Source organism: Melitaea cinxia, chromosome 21 (assembly GCF_905220565.1).
Source record: "Melitaea cinxia chromosome 21, ilMelCinx1.1, whole genome shotgun sequence".
NCBI classification, from domain to species: Eukaryota; Metazoa; Arthropoda; class Insecta; order Lepidoptera; family Nymphalidae; genus Melitaea; species Melitaea cinxia.
The window spans coordinates 14,335,126-14,358,032 of record NC_059414.1 but is presented as its reverse complement, the minus strand read 5'-3'; the positions used below and the strand labels follow the sequence as shown (position 1 = coordinate 14,358,032).

Here is a 22,907-nt window from a genome sequence, read left to right as displayed (position 1 = left end):
AATGTCTTATACATATTACTGTCATAGTACTTACATTGCTGAAACTTCTGAGGACAGACCTCAAAATTTTGTTATCATTTTTGAGAATGCTATTAAAATTGATACATTTCATAGATATAGTTTTTTTTTAAGTTTCGGGAATAAGCTGTTTAATTTAGAGAGAGGCCCTGAGAAAAATGCATGAAAATGTAAATTTTGAATCTAACATAGTTTTGTCAAGTAGATAATCTCACGTAAACCACACGTGGCATATCAAATTTACAATCTTTAAACACGTTTAAGTGTTTCGTTGCCAACGTTGACTATATTTATTACGTCAAGATTGATTATAGAAGCAATTCGTTCAGATACTATAGATGTAGACGAGGAAATCAAATATTTAACAACTATTTCTGATAGCACAAGAGTGAAATGTTTACTATCGATCCAAAATTTTAGTGTATTTAATGACTTGGAAATATTCGGTTGATCTAAATATTGCTTTAATTCAGCAGACATTGTAACAAAAATTGTGACAAAAAATTCATTGGCATTAGACAAATTTTTCAAGAGCATATCTTCATGTCTGTCCCATAATGATGAAGTTGTTTCCTTTCCTCTGCGTGGCGAGTGCCTACGAAAATTACGTTTCGTTTTAGGATAATTACTACTAATAATACAAATGTGAATGTGTTTGTTTGTTACGCTTGCACCCGAAAACTACGTAATTTATCATCATGAAACTTTGTACATATATTCTTGGTGGTATATAGAATACTTTTTATTTAAAAATATATATTTTACGAAAGATAAAATCTCTCTACTTATTTAATGGCTTCAGTTTGAGCGTAGCCGAGGGTAAAAGCTAGTATGTAAATAAATAAACTAAAAGAGGAAAAAATAATGTAGTGTAAATAAAGTTCAATAGATTAAGTTTATGATGTTCTAGTTTAGATAATTGACGAGAAAATATAAAAAATAAATAGTTAGGTCCTTAAAAATAATTGTGTTTGCTCGCAAACGAAAAAAGAACCGACTTCAATTACATCGAAGAGTAATACAACGTAGATCGACGAAAAAATAGTCAAGTAACTACGCGTTGTCAAAGATTACTCAAAAAGTAGTTATCAGATCTCGATTAACTTTATATGTGACCACATGATAAACATCAGCTTTAATTAAATTAAAAATTATCAAAATCAGTACACACAGTAAAAAATTATTGCGGATTTTCGAGCGTTTCCCTCGATTTCTGTGGGATTCCATCATCAGATCCTGGTTCTCTTATCATGATACCAAACTAGGGATATCTTCTTTCCAACAAAAAATGAATTATCGAAATCGGTACATCCAGTAGAAAGTTATGCGGTATAATACAAAGTAGGTCGACGAAAAAAGCGTCAAGTAAAAACGCATTATTAGATATGACTCGAAAAGTAGTTGTTAGATCTCAAATAAATTTAAATGGGACCAAATGACACACACCACCTTTCGATTAAAAGAAAATTTGTCGAAATCGCTCCACCCAGTCAAAAGTTCTAAAGTAACATACATAAAAAAAGTCGAATTGAGAACCCCATCCTTTTTTGGAAGTCGGTTAAAATGGCGAAGTCATCGAGTGAGAATCGATTTTAATCGACTTGAGACAGGATCACGTTCAATTCGATTTTAAGAAGTCGATTATTTTCATGAAAATATCGATTCTTTACTAAAGTCAGACTCAGAGTCGACTTTCATCCCTAGCTTCATCAGTCGTCGTTTGTGTCACGTCATAATTTCTTTTAGGGCTGTTGATATTATTTTTTAAACTATCGGATTCTCGATATTATATTGATATTTTTAAATATATCAATAGTGGTGTTTGATATATCGAAAAAAAAAATCGATATTTCGATATATCGATATTTTTCCGATTTGATTTAATCGCCTTTGTTGAAAAAAATAATAATTATAAGTCGGCTCAAAAAAGTCAAAAATAATTTACACAGTTTATAATTCATTATATTTATTAAACAAATTAAATTATAAGTGTATAAAAATGTAAGGTTTTGAGTAATTATTGTTCAATTTTTATAAAACAATAATGTGTACGATATTTAGTAAGAGTTTTTGAAAATACTCGTTGTTTTATATGCGCAGTTGTTTGACTATTACCAAACTATTACGATTATTAGGCACTAAAAGATTGATTAAAGAAGCAATACGTTCAGATGCTATAGATGTAGCAAAAGACATCATATATTTAACAGCTTTTTATTTGTTTTTTGATTAAATAATATTCAACAACTATTTCCGATAGCATCAGAGTGAAATGTTTACTATCAATCCAAAATTTTAGTGCATTTAATGACTGAAATATTTGGTTCATCTAAATACTGCTTTAATTCAGCAGGTATTGTAACAAAAATTGTGACAAAAAATCGTCAGACAAATTTTTCAAGAGTAATATCATATTTTCATGTCTGTCCCATAAGGATGAAATTGTTTATTTTTCTCTGCGTGGATAAGCGCCTACGAAAATTACATTTCGTTTTAGGATCATTACTACTAATATTATAAATGTGAATGTGTTTGTTTGTTACGCTTTCACGCGAAAACTACATACTCATCATCATGAAACTTTGTACATATATTCTTGGAGGTATTAGAAGTAACATAGAATACTTTATACAAAATAGGTATATATATTACGAAAGATAAGATCATACTTTTTTAATGGCTTCAAAGCGAGCGAAGCCGCGGGTAAAAGCTAGTATGTAAATAACTAAACTAAAAGAAGAAAAAATAATGTAGTGTAAATAAAGTTCAGTAGACGGAAATTAAAGTTCACCTGATTCATAGTATCCCTCATTTCAATTTCAGACGCTAGTTACATTTTGGAGTACATCACGGTGCTAAGTAGTGATGGTCCTACAAAAGTGTTCATAGTGTCACCAGAAGAACAACCGACACTCAAGTCTCACAAGTTAACCAGCAGTAAAACTATACTTCAAGTGTAAATTCTTGTAAGTTATTACTTTCGAATTTTTATTTATTATTCACTTTATTTACTTACTACTATCTTACAAAGTAAATACATATTTATATAGAGAGTGATATGTTAAGGTCTTAGTTAAATAAAATTAAGTTGTAAATAAATCAAGCATGTGTCTGTTGTAGTGTATAAGTTAAGATAGTAATAGCTGTAGTCTTAGTTTCAATGTTTGTGTGGTTTTAGGGTAATTATCAGTTGCTCCTTAGTGTGTTCTCCACGTGACATTGGGGGAATCAACCGTGGCCCACTAGCACAACTGAAAGCCATCAAATCAATCAATTATTCAATCATAATTGAAGCAAATTGGAAGAGAAATCCAGGCAACGTAAGGAATGGAATACAATGCCCTTGAAATCTAAATGAAGTCTTATTTTGAGTAAGTTGTTTTATTTTACTTCAGTCTATAGCAGTCCACTGCTGGACATAGTCCTCCCCGAATTCACACCAAACATTATGTTGCAAACTCATGTGTTTTGCCCATAGTCACCGCACTGGCAGGTGGGCAGTTGTTTTAAGTTGTAACTGTGACATTTTATAATATATATATATAATGTCTTAATTTATAATTATTTCATTATTCTTGCAACAAATTTTATTAACCAATGTTTGGTTTAACCTTTCGTTCAATCCATTTGAAAATGGTGCACTTACTGCAGTGAAAACCATAGGTATTTTTTTTAAATCTTTCTAATTTATACCTGGAATTGATCTGATAAAATCAAGTCAATTTTGTAATCTTTTGTTACTTTTGTACAAGTTTTATAAAATCATTCACGCTCTGGGTTTTGGATGTCAAAATATAGGCATAACGAGTGAAGTGATCTACTAGAAGATGTAAATATTTTTTAATTGGACGGGCACCACCAAATCCCCCTATGGTATCTATAGACACTATTTCAAACGCACAGGTAGTGGGCCCTAAGTGAGACATTAATCCAAACTTGAATTTTCCTCTAGATTTATTTTTTATACAGGCATCACAATTTTCACAATTTTTTTTTATTTTTTTTTAATTTTTAAGTTTAATCTTGTTTTCCATTTGTTGTCTTCCTATGTGACAGTAGTAGTGATGTACATGTTTTATAATTTTCTTTACTAAACTTCTCAGTTAGTATAATTTTTTCATTATTTCCTATCTTTTTTTATAATATATATTATGTTTTAAAATAAGTTTATTTATATTTTGTTTTAGTTTTTCATTATTATCTTGATCATTTCGTATATCTTCTAATTTAACAAAATTTACTACTTTAAAACTACTATCTTTATTTTCATACGATTCTAACACTGGGTTTCTGCATAAAGTATCTGCTTCTATATTATATTTGCCTGGAGAATACACTATTTCAAAATCGAACTGCGACAAATAATACGTTAAATCTCCCAGTTCTTCGTCCGTTCTGGCTTTAATATTCATTTTTTCTAAAGGTTTGTGATCTGAAAAAACTGTAAATGTTTTTCCCATAAGCCAGTGCTGCCAGTATTTTACCGCCTCTTTAATTGCCAAGCACTTGAGTGCTACATACATTGCTTTTTTCTTTTTTTAGGAGTCATTTAATTTTTTTGAAAAAAGTGCACAAGGTTTTTCTGCACCGTTTGGTTGAATTTGTTTTAAAATCGTACCTACACCTTGTATGCTAACATCCGTATAAATATGTATTGGCAAATCTGGATCAAAGATAGCTAGAATAGGTTTTGAGCAAAGTAGTTTTTTTATAGTATCAAAAGATTCTTGGCATTTATCGGACCAAACAAATTTTTCTCCTTTTCTTTATCTTTTATGTAGTCTTTATTATTATTGCTGATAACATTTTGGGTTTTAAATTCTCATTTTGAGTTAAATGATATTTTTGTATACCGTCTAACCCAACAAGAAAAAGCATGAACATGTTTTTCAATTTCGAGAATTTTAATTTTTAAATTTACCATTCCTATCGATTTTTTACGCCATTAATAGTTTTTAAGCCTGCATTTTTATCATAAGTATTTATTTTTTTCAAAGATAATAACCTTGAATTAATTAAGGACACATTAGATCCTGAATCAACTATATTCCTAATGTATCCAAAGTGTCATTAATTAATAATTTAATTTTTATTATTGGCGGCACTATTAGTTTTTTGGGTCGATTTCATTTAATTCTACTTCTAATTCAGAATTGTTAACACTCCTTATTTGATCTTGTTTTGGCTTATTCTTATTTTTAATTTTGAACCAACATAGGGATTCAGGGTGGTAACGTATACCTTTATTCTCTTTTTCACAAATTTTACACGGGCTAACCAAGGGCTGCATATTATTCTCTTTAATTTTACTTTCTGAAGTTTCTATCTTTTTATAAAATATGTTTTTGTGTACCATATGCTCTAAACTTCTTAAATTATTAAATAAGTCTTCAGTTTCTTTAAGCGATTCCTATCAATCTTATCTGCAATAAAGTTCGGTAATCCAGTGGCAATTAGATCAATTATAGTGAGTTTATTTATGGACTTATTTATCTCTAATAGTAGTCTCTCTTTCTTAACGCATACTCCAGTAATGAGACCTGTCTGTATTTAAATAGCATTGCATACCTGATCAGCGACCATATGTTTCACAAATTTTTTTTTCCACATTGCCCATTCTGAATTTATTGTATGCTTTATAAGCATGGAACCAATCTAAACAAGAATCTTCTAAAAATAACCTAAAAATTTTAATTTTTTTGATATCTTCTTCTATTCCTATGCGGGTACATTCCGCTTCAAAGGTAGTCATCCACTGCGACACATTAGTAATCTTGCTATTAAATTTTTCTATAACTAACTAACACTTTCCCCATATTAAAACGTTTTACTGAATCTTTCTTCATGTCAGCGAAATTTTCTATGATTTTTGCTAGAGATTCTTCTGAAATCGCTGTTGTAGTTTGTGGTATTGTTTGTTCCTCCAGTATGTATCCCATAAATTGTTTTTTTCCATCTTCATCACAATAAGCCGCTTTCATCTCCGTATTCATGGATATCGTTAGCTATGGCTTAATATATATTCATAGCGTCTTATGCACCGGTAAGTATCAATGTCACTATGAATTAAAATAACAATGTGTTCATAACCTTCTTTTAAATATACCATTGTGATCTCTACTTTTGGTTTTTGACATTGTGTCTTATTTTTGAAAAATGTTATTCGGAACTATAAAGAGGGTACGGGGTGGGGAACCAAGTCTGTGACTAATTTACAAAGTAAATGGTCATTTTACCTTAATTCTATCAAGACGAGTATGTGAATGGCCAGAAACGTGGCATGCAACCCAAAAATTCCCAAAGTATTGGGGACATTTTAATGAACCACTATAAATTTAAAAGCAATGTAACAAATTTGAGAAACTGGGTTTGAACTTTCAAAAGACCAAAATTGTGATATTAGTGTGGGTATGTAAGAGCATTATAGTAGGCGTTTAGCACATTGAAGAAAGATATCCAGGTGAGCTGACGTAGTATTAGGAGTGTGAATTTAGGATAATTTTTTATCAGACTCCGTAGAGGATGAGATAAGAGTAGAAACATCTTGCTGACACTGCAGTCGCTCAAGTGTGGTCTTCTACTTTGTAGTAGCGGCAATTTGCATTACATTTGACTACCCGAGGAATAGTCTACTGAGTGTATGGTTTATTTATTTTTGTTTATTGTTCCAGACAAAATGAAAGGAAAAAGGCTGTTTCCAAAACTAAACGAAGAAAAAATTGAAATTAGTAAAATTATCAAAAGAATTAGATCAAAAATTAATAACCGGATATTTTTTAGAAAGAGTTAAAGCTTAAGAATGATATCTTAATAATTACGATTGTATTGTAAGGCAATTGGAAGAAAAATAACAATTTTTTCAATTATTTTAGATATAAGGCAAGTAATGTTATTAAGTAATAATTTGATCATATCATTTTAGAACAATGGATGTAATGTTATAAACCTTTAATAAGCAATTGCATATTGTACCATTAAGCTTTTTGTTTAATTTGAAAATACACAACTCGGAGTAAACCGCGATAAAATAATCTAAAGCAACAATCGTGATGTCTGTGTCGAAAACAAAGTTAGCCCAGGAGGGTACCGACGCCGGAGAATCCCTTCGCGCTTCGGCTCGCAGCCCTACCGAATCTGGGGGGGGCAAACAACGACTTTGTGATCCACCCACGATGGGGGTGAATGTGATGCCCGGGAGAGATGGCGATACGACGACTAATGCAGAACCATACTCGGACTCCGATAACAGTCGGCCGGCGGGTTCGAAGATGGTCAAAGGCCGTCCTCGGGGCCAATCCATAGGACTTTCTAAGGGCCACTGTGAAGACAATCGTTTTGTGGCCCTGGCCGTGGACGATTCTGACGTGGACCTCGGTACAGGACTGGGGTGCTCCAATTCGGGGCATTCGGCAGTAGGAGGGCGGAAGCAGACACCATCCCCGACCTTCGTGGCTGGGCTTATCGGCTCAGACACGGATGCCGAGGGCTCGGCACTGGCTAAGGTGAAAACGGCGCGAAAAGGGAAGGCAAGAGGAACCACGGCGGGGCCTTCCCGCGACAGGTTCCTTAAGCCTGCACGTGTCCGGCCTGGTGATACCACGACAGACAACGAGTCTGACGTCGGCACACCACTTGACGACTTGTGCGCGCTAAACGCGCAAGAATTGAGGGCGTACGCGGGCGTGAGACTCACCAATATCCTTGAGATTGCCCGGAAATCCGGGGACCTCAAGTTCATCGCCCGAATTAAAAGATTAACGACGTCCCTAAGCGAGCTAGTGGACGCCCTCGCCTCCAGGAGTGAGGCCGAAGAGAAAAGGCTGCTCAGAGCCGAGAACCGTCGCCTCGAGCTCGAGATAGAAGCCTTCAAGTCTGAGGCGAAGGCGCTGCGGCGCCGCATCGCCGAGGCTAAGATGGAGGCCGCCGCCACTGCTTCAGCTGCCGGTCCGCCCGCGACACTTTCGACGATTGACGATGTCGAACAATTGAAATTTTCCTTGATGCGCACCCTGGGCGAAATGATAAACGTCCGGCTCGCTGCCATCGAGGACCGCCTCCTGCCCGCCCCTCCCATGCGTCTCCCACTCGGGGCTGGCGCCGGAAGCCCGCCGCGAACGACAGCGTCGAGCGAGGCCGTCGAGGCGTCTGCCGCCTCTCCCGCCACACCGACCGTCGCCGTTCAGAAGGAGTTGTTGGAGACGGTAGTGAAAAAAGGGAAGAAGGGGAAAGGAAAGGGCAAGCTCGACGTCGAGTTTGCGCGTGAGGTTGCAATCGTTCAGCGGTGGGTGCGCGGTCGCGACGCTGAGGGTTCCAGCGTCGATGAGCCGGATGCGAGCGTTGATGAGCCGGATGCCACTCCGAAAGTCGTTCGCCACCCGTGGTCGCCCGAAATAGCGGAACTTCGGGCGGCCAGCATTGCTGCCCGCAGGGCGTACTTGCGCTATCGCAGGCGCAAGAACAAGGATCCAGCCCTGGAAGCCGAGCTGCAGGCCGCCTACCGTACGGCAAATGAGGCCCTAAAGCTCGCAATCAGCCAGGGGAAGGACGCGGCTTGAGAGAAGTTACTGACGGATCTCAACTGAGATCAATGGGGGCGTCCCTATCGTGCAGCGTGAAGCAAGCTTTGCGCGCAGAGCGCCCCTGTGATGGAAACGATGCCGCCGGATCTCCTCCAGCGAACGGTGTCGGAACTGTTTCTGCACCGTCCGGCGCACGTTCCCCCGGCGATGACGACACCTCGATGGTGTCGTGACCCCGTGGCGTCCACAATGACGACGAGGCCACCGCTGGCGCCGGGAGCCCCACAGTCCCGTCGCCTAAGGGTGGCGGGTCAGTGCGTAAAGGCAATTTCCAGTGGATGTTTTTGCTGGTGCATCGTCTATATAGATTTAGGGTAACCGCTTGTCATCATATTTATTTTCCTTGTTATCTGAAATCTCGGCTTAGTTGAAAAAAGTCGTTTCTTTATTGGAATGTCTACTTTAATATACAATAACACTCCAAATATACATTCCCTTTGATGTTCGATAAGTGTATTATGTTACGTCCTATGTATGTTCATCTTTTATTTCATTTAGAAAATACTGAAGCCAAAATGTTTTTTCTTTTGGGCAACTTTTGCAAACCTAATAAATTGTTTACATTAATCCTTTCCGACTGCGTGCAGCAGCCCAATATGTAATGATCTATATCTTGTACACCTGCTCCGGGATGTCGGGCATAAAATAAAAAACAAGTTTACATTGTTTTATACTTTTTATTTACCTAATCAGTACTCGGGATTAAAAAACTAAGTCTAAGATTTATATGTTATCGTACTATATCCTACTTTAATAATTACGTCGTTTCGTCGCGGAGACAACGGCTACATACAGAATATATACAAACATATATAGTAATGTAAGGTTTCGAATGAATGTGTACTTTTAATAAACGAATGTTGTATTTTGGGCTGTAACAGTATCAGTCAAGTTAACAGTCACATTATTTAATTTATTATCTTTTCAAACTCAATAAATTGTTTTCTCGTTCTCACAATCCAGCCTTTGTACTATTAATTTCTACACGTCATCATTCGATGCGCAAGTCATGAGTACTTGAACGAGCACAAAATTCGGCAGTATCCCACCATAATAATAAGTCAGAAAATAACAATTCTAAAATAGAACCCACAATACTATTTTTGTAGAATGTGATTTTGGGTTTTAGGGTATAATTTGCCTAACTAAAGTTTTTGGATAGATAACTATCGTCTCCGATTGATCTCGTTGTCGGCTGCGGGTGGGGCTGCAGTGGCGGTGGTGGTAGTCCTAGTAGTGGTCGGCTTGCGAGTGGTCGTGGTGGTGGTGGTGGTGGGAGGGTCCAAACCCTTGATCTCAAAGGGCCCGCGGAACAGCGGCCGAAACAACCTCAGGAAGGACTGGTAGCGCACTGCCGAATTCTGAAATATGTAAATATGTACTTTATATTTACGATTTATTGAAGTTTGTCTTATGTATATTTCTTCAGTTAACATTTATTTACAACTCGCTGACCCGATAGACGTTGTCCTGTCTTAGCTATGAATATTGAATTCGAATTGGTATAATTAATAAAAAAAAGGTCATAAGGTTACATTAAAAAAGTTTATATTAACCAAAGAACTAAGGTTAGATTAGAAATAATTTTGTATGGTATGTACGATTTTATTTTTGTGTTACACTCACATTAGGAATTCTAAACATTTTTGAATATCATATCAAAAATTGACCGCTCCAGCGGGATTTGAACCCGCGTCTCCGACTGACCGTGTATGGTAGATAAGTATTCTTAAATTTTCTAATTTTCTTAATTTTTCTTTCATAAGTACCTTCTCATCTTCTAAGAATAACAAATACAACAAAAAAAAAAAATAGCGAAATCGGTCGAGCCGTTTATGCGTGATGGCGTCACCAAGGGAAATAGAGATTCTTATATATTCTTTATTGCACTATAAAAACAAAAGAAACAAGTAAAACTCAAATTTACAAAGAAAATTGGCAAGGGCGAATTTATCTCTAGAAGAGATCTCTACCAGTCTACCCATGGTCGTGAGAATTGATGTTATTGCGGGGCACAGAAGTGCAAGAGTGATAAATAATAACGATTATCAATCTATAAACTCATTCAGAATCAATAATATAAAATACATGTATACTTGACTACATACAAACTTATATGAACATGTACATACATATATAAAATACATACATAAATAAATACATACATACATAAATAAATACATACATTGAGACTTGAGAGTATATCCATTATGAGAGCTTGTCCTTAAAAGCATAAATTGGAGTGCTTTCTTGGATCACTTGGTAAACGATTCCAAAGCAAATTGTTGAAGTCCTATCGTTATTAAATAAGTTCCTATTTTTTAACCGACTTCGACAAATTTTCTTTTAATCGAAAGGTGGTGTGTGCCAATTGGTCCCATTTAAATTTATTTGAGATCTAACAACTACTTTTCGAGTTATATCTAATAATGCGTTTTTACTTGACGCTTTTTTCGTCGACCTACGTTATATTATACCGCATAACTTTCTACTGGATATACTGATTTTGATAATTCTTTTTTTGTTAGAAAGGAGATATCCCTAGTTTAGTACCATGATAAGGAAACCAGGATCTTATGATGGGATCCCAGAGAAATCGAGGGAAACTCTTGAAAATCCGCAATAACTTTTTACTGGGTGTACCGATTTTGATAATTCTTTTTTTGTTGGAAAGAAGATATCCCTTGTTTAGTAACATGATAAGGAAACCAGGATCTGATGATGGGATCCCAGAGAAATCGAGGGAAACTTGAAAATCCGCAATAACTTTTTACTGGGTGTACCGATTTTAATAATTTTTAATTTAATCGAAAGCTGATATTTATCATGTGGTCACATATAAATTTTATTGAGATCTGATAACTACTTTTTGAGTAACCTTTGATAACGCGTAGTTACTTGACTATGTTTTCGTCGATCTACGTTGTATTACTCGTCGATGTCATTGAAGTCGGTTTTTTTTTTTCGTTTGCGAGCAAACACAATTATTTTAAAATGAGTGTTTCAACAGACAGACAAAATTTTAAGCCTTTTTTTAACATAAAGAGCAAGTACATAGTACATAGTGCCAGTGAAGTTAAATTGACGAATGTATTTTATTTTATTTATTTAATAGATAAATTACCTAACAGGGGTTGTGTTCAAAACGCAATAACTGCTTTATTACATTATCACAACACACGATTAAATATCTGAAAACACAAAAGGCATAGTTCACGTTACCTGTATGACGTCGCCAATGATCTTAGTAGTACGGATGAGGAGCGACACGGACGGCCCAAACAGGCTCCCCGGCACGTCCAGGCTGACCTTGTTGCGGTCGAACACCGGGATGTCGTCGGTGGGCTTGGGCGTCGCCTGGCGCGGCGCGCGCGCGCTCCAGGTGGGCGTGCCCGTGCTCCAGGTGGGCGTGCCCGTGCTCGGCCGCCGGCTCGCCGGGCGGCTCCACGTAGCGCCACTCTGCGGAGTCAGGTCAGCTGCAGGCGAGCCGCGAGCGCGCCGCCCGCCGTAGCGCCCCCACGTGCCGTGTCTCCGGCCAGTACGCTCGATTTGTGTACTTGTGTGACGTCGATATTACGAAATATTTGGAATACGACGCCCGGTCATTTGTATATTATAATATTATCAACTTTAATTTGAACGAAGGGTAATTATATCTGCGGTTAGGATGATATGTTTCTACGCATCAGTTTATACGAGTTCTGCTTTAGATTATTGTTATTTAAGTTTACGAAGTTGCGAAAAAATAAAGCTGTTAAAATTGGATCGCTAAAGACAACTACGACGCAAAAATTGTAGAAAATATACTGTCAAATGGAACGTCATTTAGGAATGCTCGAATGTTATAATTATTGTTTTTTTATTAGGGGTTTTTTTCCGTACAATCAGTATTTGTAGTTAAAAAATATATAAATTAAACAAAAATGGTTAAGCGCAATAATTTATTTCTCAGGTACACAGTGACATCTCGAGACTTGTTCTAGGATCGTTCTCAACACGCGCCGCGCTCCTCTAGTGTTACCACGACATGCGACTACGACTACGATACGGTCTACTCACTACTGTGTCATCAAACTACAACTACGACACCCGACAGATGTTTGTGGACAGTTCGACGAGAGCACGTGACATAGAACACTGCTCTCGACGCTTTGACTGCGGCTAGGTGTGTGTTCCTTGTGGATCGCTACTCGTGCGTGAAGGCGCTACGCGTGCGTCGCTTCACACGATAAGTGCTGGCGACGTTTTCGTTTCGAAATGAAAATTAATGTAACGATTAATTCTCAAACTTAATGTAATATGAAAAGCGGTACTTACAGCGGGTACAACTCAATAACTAAACCATTAAGTACTTGAAACACTGAAACAGTTATTTACAGACAGTAGAAGCGAAACATTTATACACGAAGGATTTACAAACACGTTCCTACGAATAATGTAATATTTCTTGCGTAATATTATCTGTTTTTGCGATTAAACGTAAGTAAAGGGAATAATATTAAGTAAAATTATGATTTTTATAGAATGAATGTTTGATTTAGTAAAAACATTTAAAAATGTACATGGCTACAACCTCTTTATATTAAATTGTAGAATATGAAATACTGCATATTATATACAGCGTGTGGCACAAAATGAAATGGGTAATTTTTTACAAGTTTCCATTATTATATTTCATGAAATAAAATATTTAGTCCTTGGCAATTTCTTGCAAGTAATTTGCAAATAGCATGGCCACAAATTTGACAAATAAAATTGTTAGAGACTTGCCATGACTAGAGAGACTAGAAAGAATAACTGGCAACGAGGATTTATGGCAATAATTAAAAAAGATTGAAACTTACATTCGTTACGCTTAAATACATTACTGTCTTTTATACGACATTGTAACACCTCACATGTCAATTTACGGAATATTCTGTATTGTAGTGTGTGGCTGGGTGTGGGTCCGCTACTTACGACGCTAACTACAACATGCACTTCAGTAAGACATGCACTCATCTGTTACGTAAACACTACATAATGTTCAGTGTACATATTTCTCATCTATGTAATTTACATGATACATACGCCACTCGATCAATTTCTATAAAAACGTGACTCACCTCAAACCCATAACAATCTACATACTTATCTTACGAGAAAGAAGCGGTGCGTGCTAACGAGGGTTCAGGTGCAAAGAAACAAACTGGTATTACAAAACATATATTATTATTTAATAAATCACCATAACTCACCTAAAACTATTTACATATAAATACAGTGCGCTGAGAGCGCGGATCTGAAGCGCGGGCGCAACTAGGACTGTACACTGCGCATGTGACGCTGCTCCGTCGGCGCCTGGCGAGCGTCTAACGGCGAACATACATACCGCGGCGTCTGGTGTCTGGCAAGACTGATAATTAGCGCGCCACGGACCGACGGAGCGGAGTCACAGGGGGAGAGGAGAGCGATCAAGAGTCGCTCTCCTCGGAAGAGTCAATGGTCTCGACGGTGCCGCCGACCGCGGCGCCGCCGGACGAGGAGCCCGACAAGGAGGTGACCAGCGAGAGGATGGAGCCCAGCCCGGAGCCCCCACCTGAGCCACCGCTTCCGCCCGACGCGCCGCCCAGTAGGCCCGACACGGCCTGGATCTTAGGGCCCAGCAACTGCAGCTTAGGCCCGATGACCTGGCCCACGATTCCGCTGAGAGAGGCGAGTCCGCCGTCCTTCGGAGCCTCGATTCCGTACTGCTTGTTCAGTTCGATGTTCTTCTTGTCGAGAGTCTCCACCAGACGCGTTTTCGAGTCGATCAAAGAGTTGATTTTCTACAACAGACGTGTCAACCGTTACTGACTATCTTAGACGCTACGAAGCCGCGAGCCGATCTCCGGTATACTCACTCCGAACACGAAGCCGAGCACGGCGTTCTTGATGCCGAACTTGGCCTCCGTGACTCCCTCAAGTTTTCTTTTCTCGCGTGTCTGGTCGTCGCTCGTCGCATCCTGCACACATACACACCCGTCACTCCCACTACACTACACACACTACTGTATACCATACACCATAACTAATCACCACAAAGCACCATCACCATTTTACTTCAATATAATTAACTAAGAGTGTCTAAGAAAAATATCATTTTATGGCATTTGATTAAAATACGAATTCCAAATATTAATATTATATATCAAATTTTGTGATATTTTATGACAGCTTTGCTTGGTCCGCATCTGTGCTACGCGGCCGGCCGTGTTCGGTATGCGAACCGCGCCTGTCGCTCGAAGGTCACCCCGGCGAGTAATCGCTCCGTCGGTAACACAAACGTGTAAGATAGCCGTCGGTGCTCGCGACGATATTTGGGATTTAATGTGAGGTCTGCACCGCGTTGCGCAAGGCATGCCGCTGAGCGCATGCGGCGAGTGGTCGTGTCAATGTCGGCGTGTGACGGCACTTTTAACTCTGAACATAACTTGACTGCTTATCCTATTATTTAGTTATTAGTGACACAAAAATATCTCATATCAATATACTCATCACGTCAAAAATTTTAATTTTATAAAATCAACTGTTGCTAACTACCCCATCAAAGGTGAGTTCTACATTTCGTAAAATACCCTTAACGCACAGAATTGAACCATTAACCGTTTTAATAAAGTATATTTTCAAAATTGTCTAATACCAACAGCAGGCACTCACAGGTTACGGCCATTTCCAACTGGTAAATTTGTCTTTGAAATTTATATAATGTTTAATAGTGACGAGAAATATAAGTAAAAAAAATCTGAGTAAGATTCTGAGTAATTCATGATAGTCGTCCAAGTTTCAATTCAAGATGGGCTCGAAGAAAACTTCAGAGAGAAAAGGCATAGTATTAGGACGTGTAAAACGAGTTACGGCACAACAATTATTGTTTGTGCCTATTAGAAACGGGCCAGTAATGGCACAGCCTTTTTGTACGTATTTTAAGCATGATCGCTGCGAGTGCATGTCGGTTACTTGCGCTTAGTAAATGATGATGGATGCAGACGTGGGTCGAGGCCGCCCGCTTCCCGCGCTTTGGGGATCAGTTGTTACATATAACATGTTCACTGAATTATTGAAAGACTCGACCTCGTTTGTCAATTAATATTGGCGACATATGAGTTGGTTGTAACTATTAGATACGAAATGTATTTCCATGAAAGTGTCGCAAGAGTCATGCTATAAAATATATTGCATTGTTAAGTTAATGTCCACTGTATAGTTTAACGGTGAATGTCATTTTTATTATTCGACTTTTAATTACTAATAGGTCACGCGAATGGGCAATAAAGTTTAAACAATAATTTATTGCTTAATTTACTAATTTCAAATCAGTTCCTTTTCCATTTTCCGCAGTCAAAATCAAAGTAAAAACAAAATTAATGTTAACCGATAATATAATTTGATATATTTTTGATTTAGACCAACATTTTTAATCCAGTCTTCAGCAAGTGAACGACAATAAGTTAACACGGTGAAGAAATTAATAAATCTTCTTCATTGTAAATGTTTCAAACAGATGATTGTAAATTAACATCGCATCGATGAATAACTAACGATTGAAGAATATTTAAGACCTACTCTTATTATGAACGAAATATAATAGGTTTTGTAATAACGATACGAAACTTTGTAACTTCACTGCACTCGAACACGTGAAGAGACTCATCTTACAGATACTTTGTCAATCGTGTGAGCGACACAGCTCGTAACCGATACACGCGTGTCGAAGTCGGGTGTCGGGTCGCGTATCGATCGCAGCGGTTGCGCAACTCCGCGGGAACTGCTGCAAAAACCTATCAATGCACTTTCATAAGCGCTCTAGCTGCGCCTGAGCCGGAGCCCTGGGAACGCGGAGGCGGCCGAGGACGGTAAAGGGGGGAGGGTGCAGAGGGAGGTGGCGAGGAACACACGCGAGCGCGCCAACCGTCACTTTCGATTGTTTCCGCATGAAACGGGACAGTTATTCTCTCATTAACCCAATACCGCACAATGAAACTATTGTTCATCTCCTATAAGATTTGCGTAATATTCTCGCGAAGGGTCATTGTGTAGGCTAATTGATTCGTGCTTTATTCTCATTGAGATTTGACACGCTTGATTATAATTGCTCTATATTAAGAGTACCGGTGTAGGAAGTGAAGTCAGTTTCATGTTTACCTTGAATTACTTTTTTTTAACTTTTGACCGTGTGTAGCTAAATAATTGTTATAAACAAAAAGTATATAATATTATCAAGGTTGGTTCAACAAGTTTCGTTCGACAATGCTTTTGACCGAGCAACAAATATTTAGGTTAAAAAATGTACTATCGTGCTTTATTCTACTGTAAAGAATTAAAAGTATGTAAAGATTTTACTGCTAGACAAATAATGATAAATAAATAGCATAATGACACGAGACAGAACCATAGAAATTGATATAAATGTAGTTAAAGTCGAGAGGAATTTCTCAGGGGTGGGTTTCTGAGAGGAGTGTCTCTTTTCTATAGTACGAAGGCGGCAAACAAGCGCACGGTCCGTCTGATTGTAAACAAATCCCATAGGTTATGGACACCCGCAACAATCATGAGCCTGAGAGCCTAAGATCAATAAATAAGAATTAGTTATTTCGTTATCAATAGGTAAATTCAAAAATGTATATTTGTAAGCGGAAATGTTTAATTCCTGTCGCTATTATTTGTACGACTAGTTAGGCAAACAAGCGTACGATCCACTTGATGGTAAGCGAACACCGCAACTTTACAATTGAGAAACACCAGAAGCGTTACAAGCGCGTTGCCGACCCTAGTCTCGACCCTACCAGAAGCTCTGACCAACTTACTCACCACACGAACACAAGCACAACACTATTTGAGATCTGTGCTACTTAGTTATGATTTTCTATAAGGACGAGATACTTTCCCAGTCGGGCTGCTCTAACTTTTGAGCAAGATGTAATTGAAAATAATAAAAATTCTTACAAAGTGTTAGAATGACGTGAGCCAAACTTCCGTGCAAGCACCACTCACCGGGCTGACAGCGCTGAGCTTGAATTGTCTTTAAAACTTATCTCTAGCCTACAATGAAGTAAAATATCGTGAAACGCTTTCGGAAAACCCGAATAAGCAGCTTTGCAGATTAAGTTCCAGTTCTTTTAATAGTAGATGACGCTTTTGCCCAGCAATGAAACGTAAATAAACTATAAGACTACACTTTCAACAATATAACTGATACGGCCGTTATAGTCATAAATTCAAAAGCTATGTAACTCTAATATTAATTTATAATAGTAATAGCTATTCAGTTCTATATTTCGTATGTATTTTTTGTTTAAATCCTGAATGTTCAAAATTTTTAGAATACTTATTGTCAAAGGCGCATGCTGTAACTACCTTTAAGAGGAATTATATGTATAATTAATACCTAGGCATATAACTGATAGAAAGTTTTTAAACATGTACTGTTGGTGGTTCTTATTAAATAAATAAATAAATACCATATAAGTAAATTGTCGTCTTTGGTTACAGAAAACTGTTTTACTAAACTAATCTCAGTGAACTTTCAACACACATGCTCCGAGCAATACACTGTTACGTCAACAATTAAGTAATTACTGTATTTTAAATATTATACGAAATCATTGACTTATAACAAAGAGATTTCAGTTCAAGTGACCTCTACGATTCACATCGTTTTAATATAAAGTAGTTTGGACAACCTCTCGAAGTGCGCTCTAACGCAAGACAATAGGGAAAAGCCTAATTAGCCTACTTCGCCAGTTCTTACTCGTAAACATATCGAAACAAAGATTTAATGTATCTATAAAAAATATTATTAGCGTAATGTTTAAGGCTTATTTAATTATGCAACGGCCGCTAGTTTTGACCTAAATTACGTGTCAATGGACCGGTTTCATACATATCAATGTGAATGTAAGGTACCAACACTTTTTGCATTGCTGTTTTTGAAAGATGTTTAGCTTGTAATAAAGCCTAATATACGTGCTTGAGCGTCTGTGGGAGACCTTGAAAGCTCAAGTAAAATAAAAAATATGAGACGCGATTTGATTACTAAATTAACCTGACCGGGAGAATTAAGCTCGTGACAAGCGAGTGATTGATTACAATAGAAACAATATGTACACAAGATTGGAGGAGTCGGGCGGAGCGAGGCGCAGTGTTATGTCACTCTATTGTCATAACATTTCCTATCAGACTTTGTGCAATGTTAGAGACCGGGCGCCAGTACTGAGCAGAGAGATGGGAGGCTGCGGCGCGGGATGAGCGGCGGATCAGCGCTACGACGTGCGACCGGTGAACGAAGGGCGGCTGAGAGCGGGTGCTTCGACAGATAATGTACCGAAAAACTTCCATGAAGCAACGGTTCGATATTATTTGAATATTGTATCGACGGCCGGCCGTCGTTGGTCGCACGTCGGTTGCGTCACGGACCCGCGGCGCGGCGCGTGCAGTGCTGCGGCCGCACGCGCCGCGCCGCGCGTACTCGTGTTCACATTACATGCGTACGTACGTGAACATTGTTTGATTTCTTGATGCGCAGTCTTACACTCATTCCGAGCAGTTACACTGAATCAGTTATAACATCGTTAATGAGGCGTTTTTATATTCAGATAACTAGTACAAACCGGCACAATGTGTAACTGCGTGGAATCTGTATTATGCAATAAACCATTATCTTTAAATGTACAATGGAGGGAATTTTAATTATGTAAAAAGTTAATTAAAAAACCATTAAGTTCAACGGTTTATGGAAAGAATCAGCTTTTATGAGACAAATGATAAAATTGACACGACTCAGCTTGATTCTGTGTTCAAAATGCCAAGTGTCTGTTATTATGAAAAATATGTTTTTGACAAAATCCGAAATGTAAACAATATTATTAGCTGCAAGCCGTATCAATTTTATCATTCATTTTTATAATACAAGGCAGTTATTATTGAGGCGCTATTGAAAATGGTATTATTATGTTTCCTTATTATTAAGGTTACAATATGCTGAAGCCATAGGCTGAAACGGAAGTGGAAGGTTACAATATAATATTTTGTGAATCAAGATGATCATTAGCTTCAGCGTTAGATGCTAAGTAGAGTAGTTTAAGGGCCGGTTTCACTTGTTCTATACTTATAACTTTTATCCTGCAAGTTACGAATGGACTTTAACAACAGGAGGCAGACTAAGCCATACAGACTCCTGTTTCTGCTCAATTTATAATCAGCTTTACCAACATATTTGCGAAGAAAAGATTTTTCGTCAAATAGTTCACAACCAGTGAAGCAGACCTTTAAAGTATAATGTTAGTGTGTGGTACGTACGTCGAGGGGCTGCAAGTCGTCGTCGGCGGGCAGCTGGCGCGGCAGACGCGCGGGCGCGGCGAGTGCGCAGAGCGCGGCGAGGAAGACGAGCGAGAGCGCGAGCGAGCGTGCGATATGCATGGCGGTGGAGCGGGCACTGAGCCGGCGGGCTGCGTGAGCGCGGCGGCGAGCTGGTGGTGGGGCGCACACGTAACCGCGACCTAGCCGCCGTCCGGCCGACCCAGCGAGCAGCGCGGGATGGAGCGCGTGCGTCCGGCCGGTAGCGGTCTTCACAGTACAATCAGAGGCTGCGATTGACGGAGACATAAGACCGGGCCTAATTAATAAATCGCGTATGTTCCGAGGCGGCAGCGGTGGTCTTCACAGTACCAATAGCGTATACTAGAATTGCAACTGCACGAGACAATAGTCTAAGTCATGATAGTAAATCCAATACGAATGAAGATGTCACTAATTTCCTAAGTAAAATAATTATATTGAGACCTAAAAAATATCTATTACAATTGAGCAAAATAAAATGAATATATTTTGTAACTAACTGGCTAGGAGAGGCGAGGAGTTATAGAACTGAGATTATAGAACTTTTTTGTATAAGTTTGTATTTTTTATTATTAGTAATTATAACATATATGTATAATATTCATTTGCATTTGGAACTGTAAGGATAATTGTACAATATTTTTATTATTTAGCTAGTATTAGCTGACCCGATATGTCTCTTGCTGCAGCTTTATTTGCGCAAAGTATACAAAATGACGACACGTCGACAATGGTATCATCAACAACAACAACAATTGGTTGACGCACCAGCGGTTGCGTGTTCAATCTTCGCAAATATTTTGTATAAACTATAATAAGCAACTATGTAAAATATAAAGGTTTCTACCGTGGTTTGGGCGTATGTAATTATGCGTTGGGTATGTTTCCGGACCCCTTACACAGAATCGTCATACTACTGGGAGGCTCTACTTATTTATTCTGTGTGAACAACCTGGTCCACAGGAAACCTGCACAAGTTCGCGCCAAAAATGGCGTGAACTCATTTGTGTTGCTCATAGTCACCACGCTGGGCAGGCAGGTTGATGACCACAGGGCTGGCTTTGTCGCACCAAAGACGCTGCTGCCCGTCTTCGATCTGTGTATTTCAAAGCCAGCAGTTGGATGATTATCCCGCCATCGGTCGGCTTTTAAGTTCCAAGGTGGTAGTGGAACTGTGTTATCCTTTAATCGCCTCTTACGACACCCACGGGAAGAGAGGGGGTGGCTATATTCGTATTGCCGTAGCCACACAATTTTAAATTTTACACATGTATATGTAGTATATGTATCTGGATTATTTCTCACAGGAGAGGTTTGTAAATAAGAAGTCATGAATTATTTATTGATTGAGGACAATTTATAAAACATTTTCTAATGCACTCTGGTAGAGAGATTTGAAAAACTCTGAACGATTCTTCAATAAAGTCTAAATTCCAGAGAATATTTGATTGTTTCAAAATTTTACAGACCTATAAAGACTTATTTTACTTATTCTTTTAAAACTCTTTTGCAGATTTATGAAGACTTTAAGATATTTTCCATACAAATATTTCCATCGGGACATAGTTACCATACGAGTGAAACCTCGGTGAATGATTAGTATACGTATAATGAAGACATAAGTACCTCTGAACGTATTAGGCACGAGCGCCTGTCATTGAGCGAGGTAATTAGCTAAAAGCACCGGACGCAGAAGGTCGCACTTACAAAATACTCAACGAGCATCTACTGTAACGCTTCCTTTCAACAAACATTGATCTGTGTCGTATAAAAATACAATGCTTGAGGAACACATCTATTGTACTGTAGTATTCTATAAATACTTATTTATTGAATACGACGAGTGACGACGCGTTTGCGCAAATGGTTACAGCACTGGTTTGTGGCTGTTGCACTTGCGGTTGCGGGTTCAATCCCCACAGATGGCGAGCATTTGTATTGGCCATACAGGTATTTGTCGTGGTCTGGGAGTTTGTCCATGTGTATTGTTTGCGTTTCCGGCCCCCCGACACGTTAATCCTAGTGGGGGCCGTTGAGTACCGATGAGGCGTTTATTATTATTTATTACTAGCTATGCTCGCGACTTTGTGCACGTGGAATTTAACAATAAAGTTATTGTTCAGTTCGCAGAGTTATAAAATAAATACATTTCTAAAACAAAAGTAGCCTAAGTTACTCCTTATTACATCGTCTATTTGCCAGCGAAAGTCCCGTCAAAATCGGCCTAGCCGTTTCAAATATTAGCCGGAACAGACAAATAGACAGACAAAAAGTGCAAAAAATGCTATTTTGGTATATGTACCCTATATACATCCATATGCATTTGGTACAAATCGGTTATTTTAATATAACAAACAGACACTCCAATTATATTTATTTGTATAGATTATTATTATTTGTTTTAATACATTGATTAAGCGGCCTAATATTTGAAAGTCTATAAACAATAAATTTAATGACTTCGTACAAAAAACTCGTCAATACTAGAAAACTGAGTCGCGCGCGACCTTCTATGTACCAGCGCAATATATTCAAATCTCAATAGACGCCTCTATACGACCGCTTCAGCCTGTAATAGCCCACTACTGGGCATAGGCCTCTTTCCCCATGTAGGAGAAGGATCAGAGCTTAACCCACCACGCTGCCCCACTGCGGGTTGGCGGATATATTCCCTACTATGAGTAACGATCGCTATCAGGTGTACATAATAACTACCGGGACCGACGGCTTAACGTGCTGCATGCAGCGTGGCATCTTTTTCCTATATGGGTAAAGAGACCTATGCCCGACCTAGTTATATAAAAATGTCTGTTAGTAAGCATTTGCCAGTTACTAACAGGTACTACACAGTGTTATCGTAATCAAAATATTAAATTAAAAAAAGGTCATGTTATCTCATAGGACCATCTCGTACACCTTTCTCCTGTTTGATGACGCATTGGCACAGTGGTCACA

The 22,907-nt window shown here is 38.3% G+C and overlaps 1 protein-coding gene and 2 long non-coding RNA genes across 3 annotated transcripts; 1 reads left to right on the top strand and 2 right to left on the bottom strand.

The window, feature by feature from the left end:
* Positions 1 to 1,987: 1,987 nt before the first annotated feature.
* Positions 1,988 to 6,996, top strand: LOC123664103. Its single transcript, XR_006744771.1, has 4 exons — positions 1,988 to 2,019; positions 2,842 to 2,984; positions 3,197 to 3,389; positions 6,690 to 6,996. It is a non-coding gene; the product is annotated as an uncharacterized LOC123664103 (long non-coding RNA).
* Positions 6,997 to 9,254: 2,258 nt separating this feature from the next.
* LOC123663875 lies at positions 9,255 to 11,880 on the bottom strand. Its single transcript, XR_006744714.1, has 2 exons — positions 11,820 to 11,880; positions 9,255 to 9,958 (listed from the first exon to the last, which is right to left on the bottom strand). It is a non-coding gene; the product is annotated as an uncharacterized LOC123663875 (long non-coding RNA).
* Positions 11,881 to 13,789: 1,909 nt separating this feature from the next.
* On the bottom strand, positions 13,790 to 20,045 carry LOC123663914. Its single transcript, XM_045598558.1, has 3 exons — positions 19,914 to 20,045; positions 14,480 to 14,581; positions 13,790 to 14,404 (listed from the first exon to the last, which is right to left on the bottom strand). The coding sequence occupies exons 1-3, from the start codon at positions 20,031 to 20,033 to the stop codon at positions 14,051 to 14,053; spliced, it is 576 nt and encodes a 191-aa protein (XP_045454514.1). The 5' UTR covers positions 20,034 to 20,045; the 3' UTR covers positions 13,790 to 14,050.
* Positions 20,046 to 22,907: the final 2,862 nt, after the last annotated feature.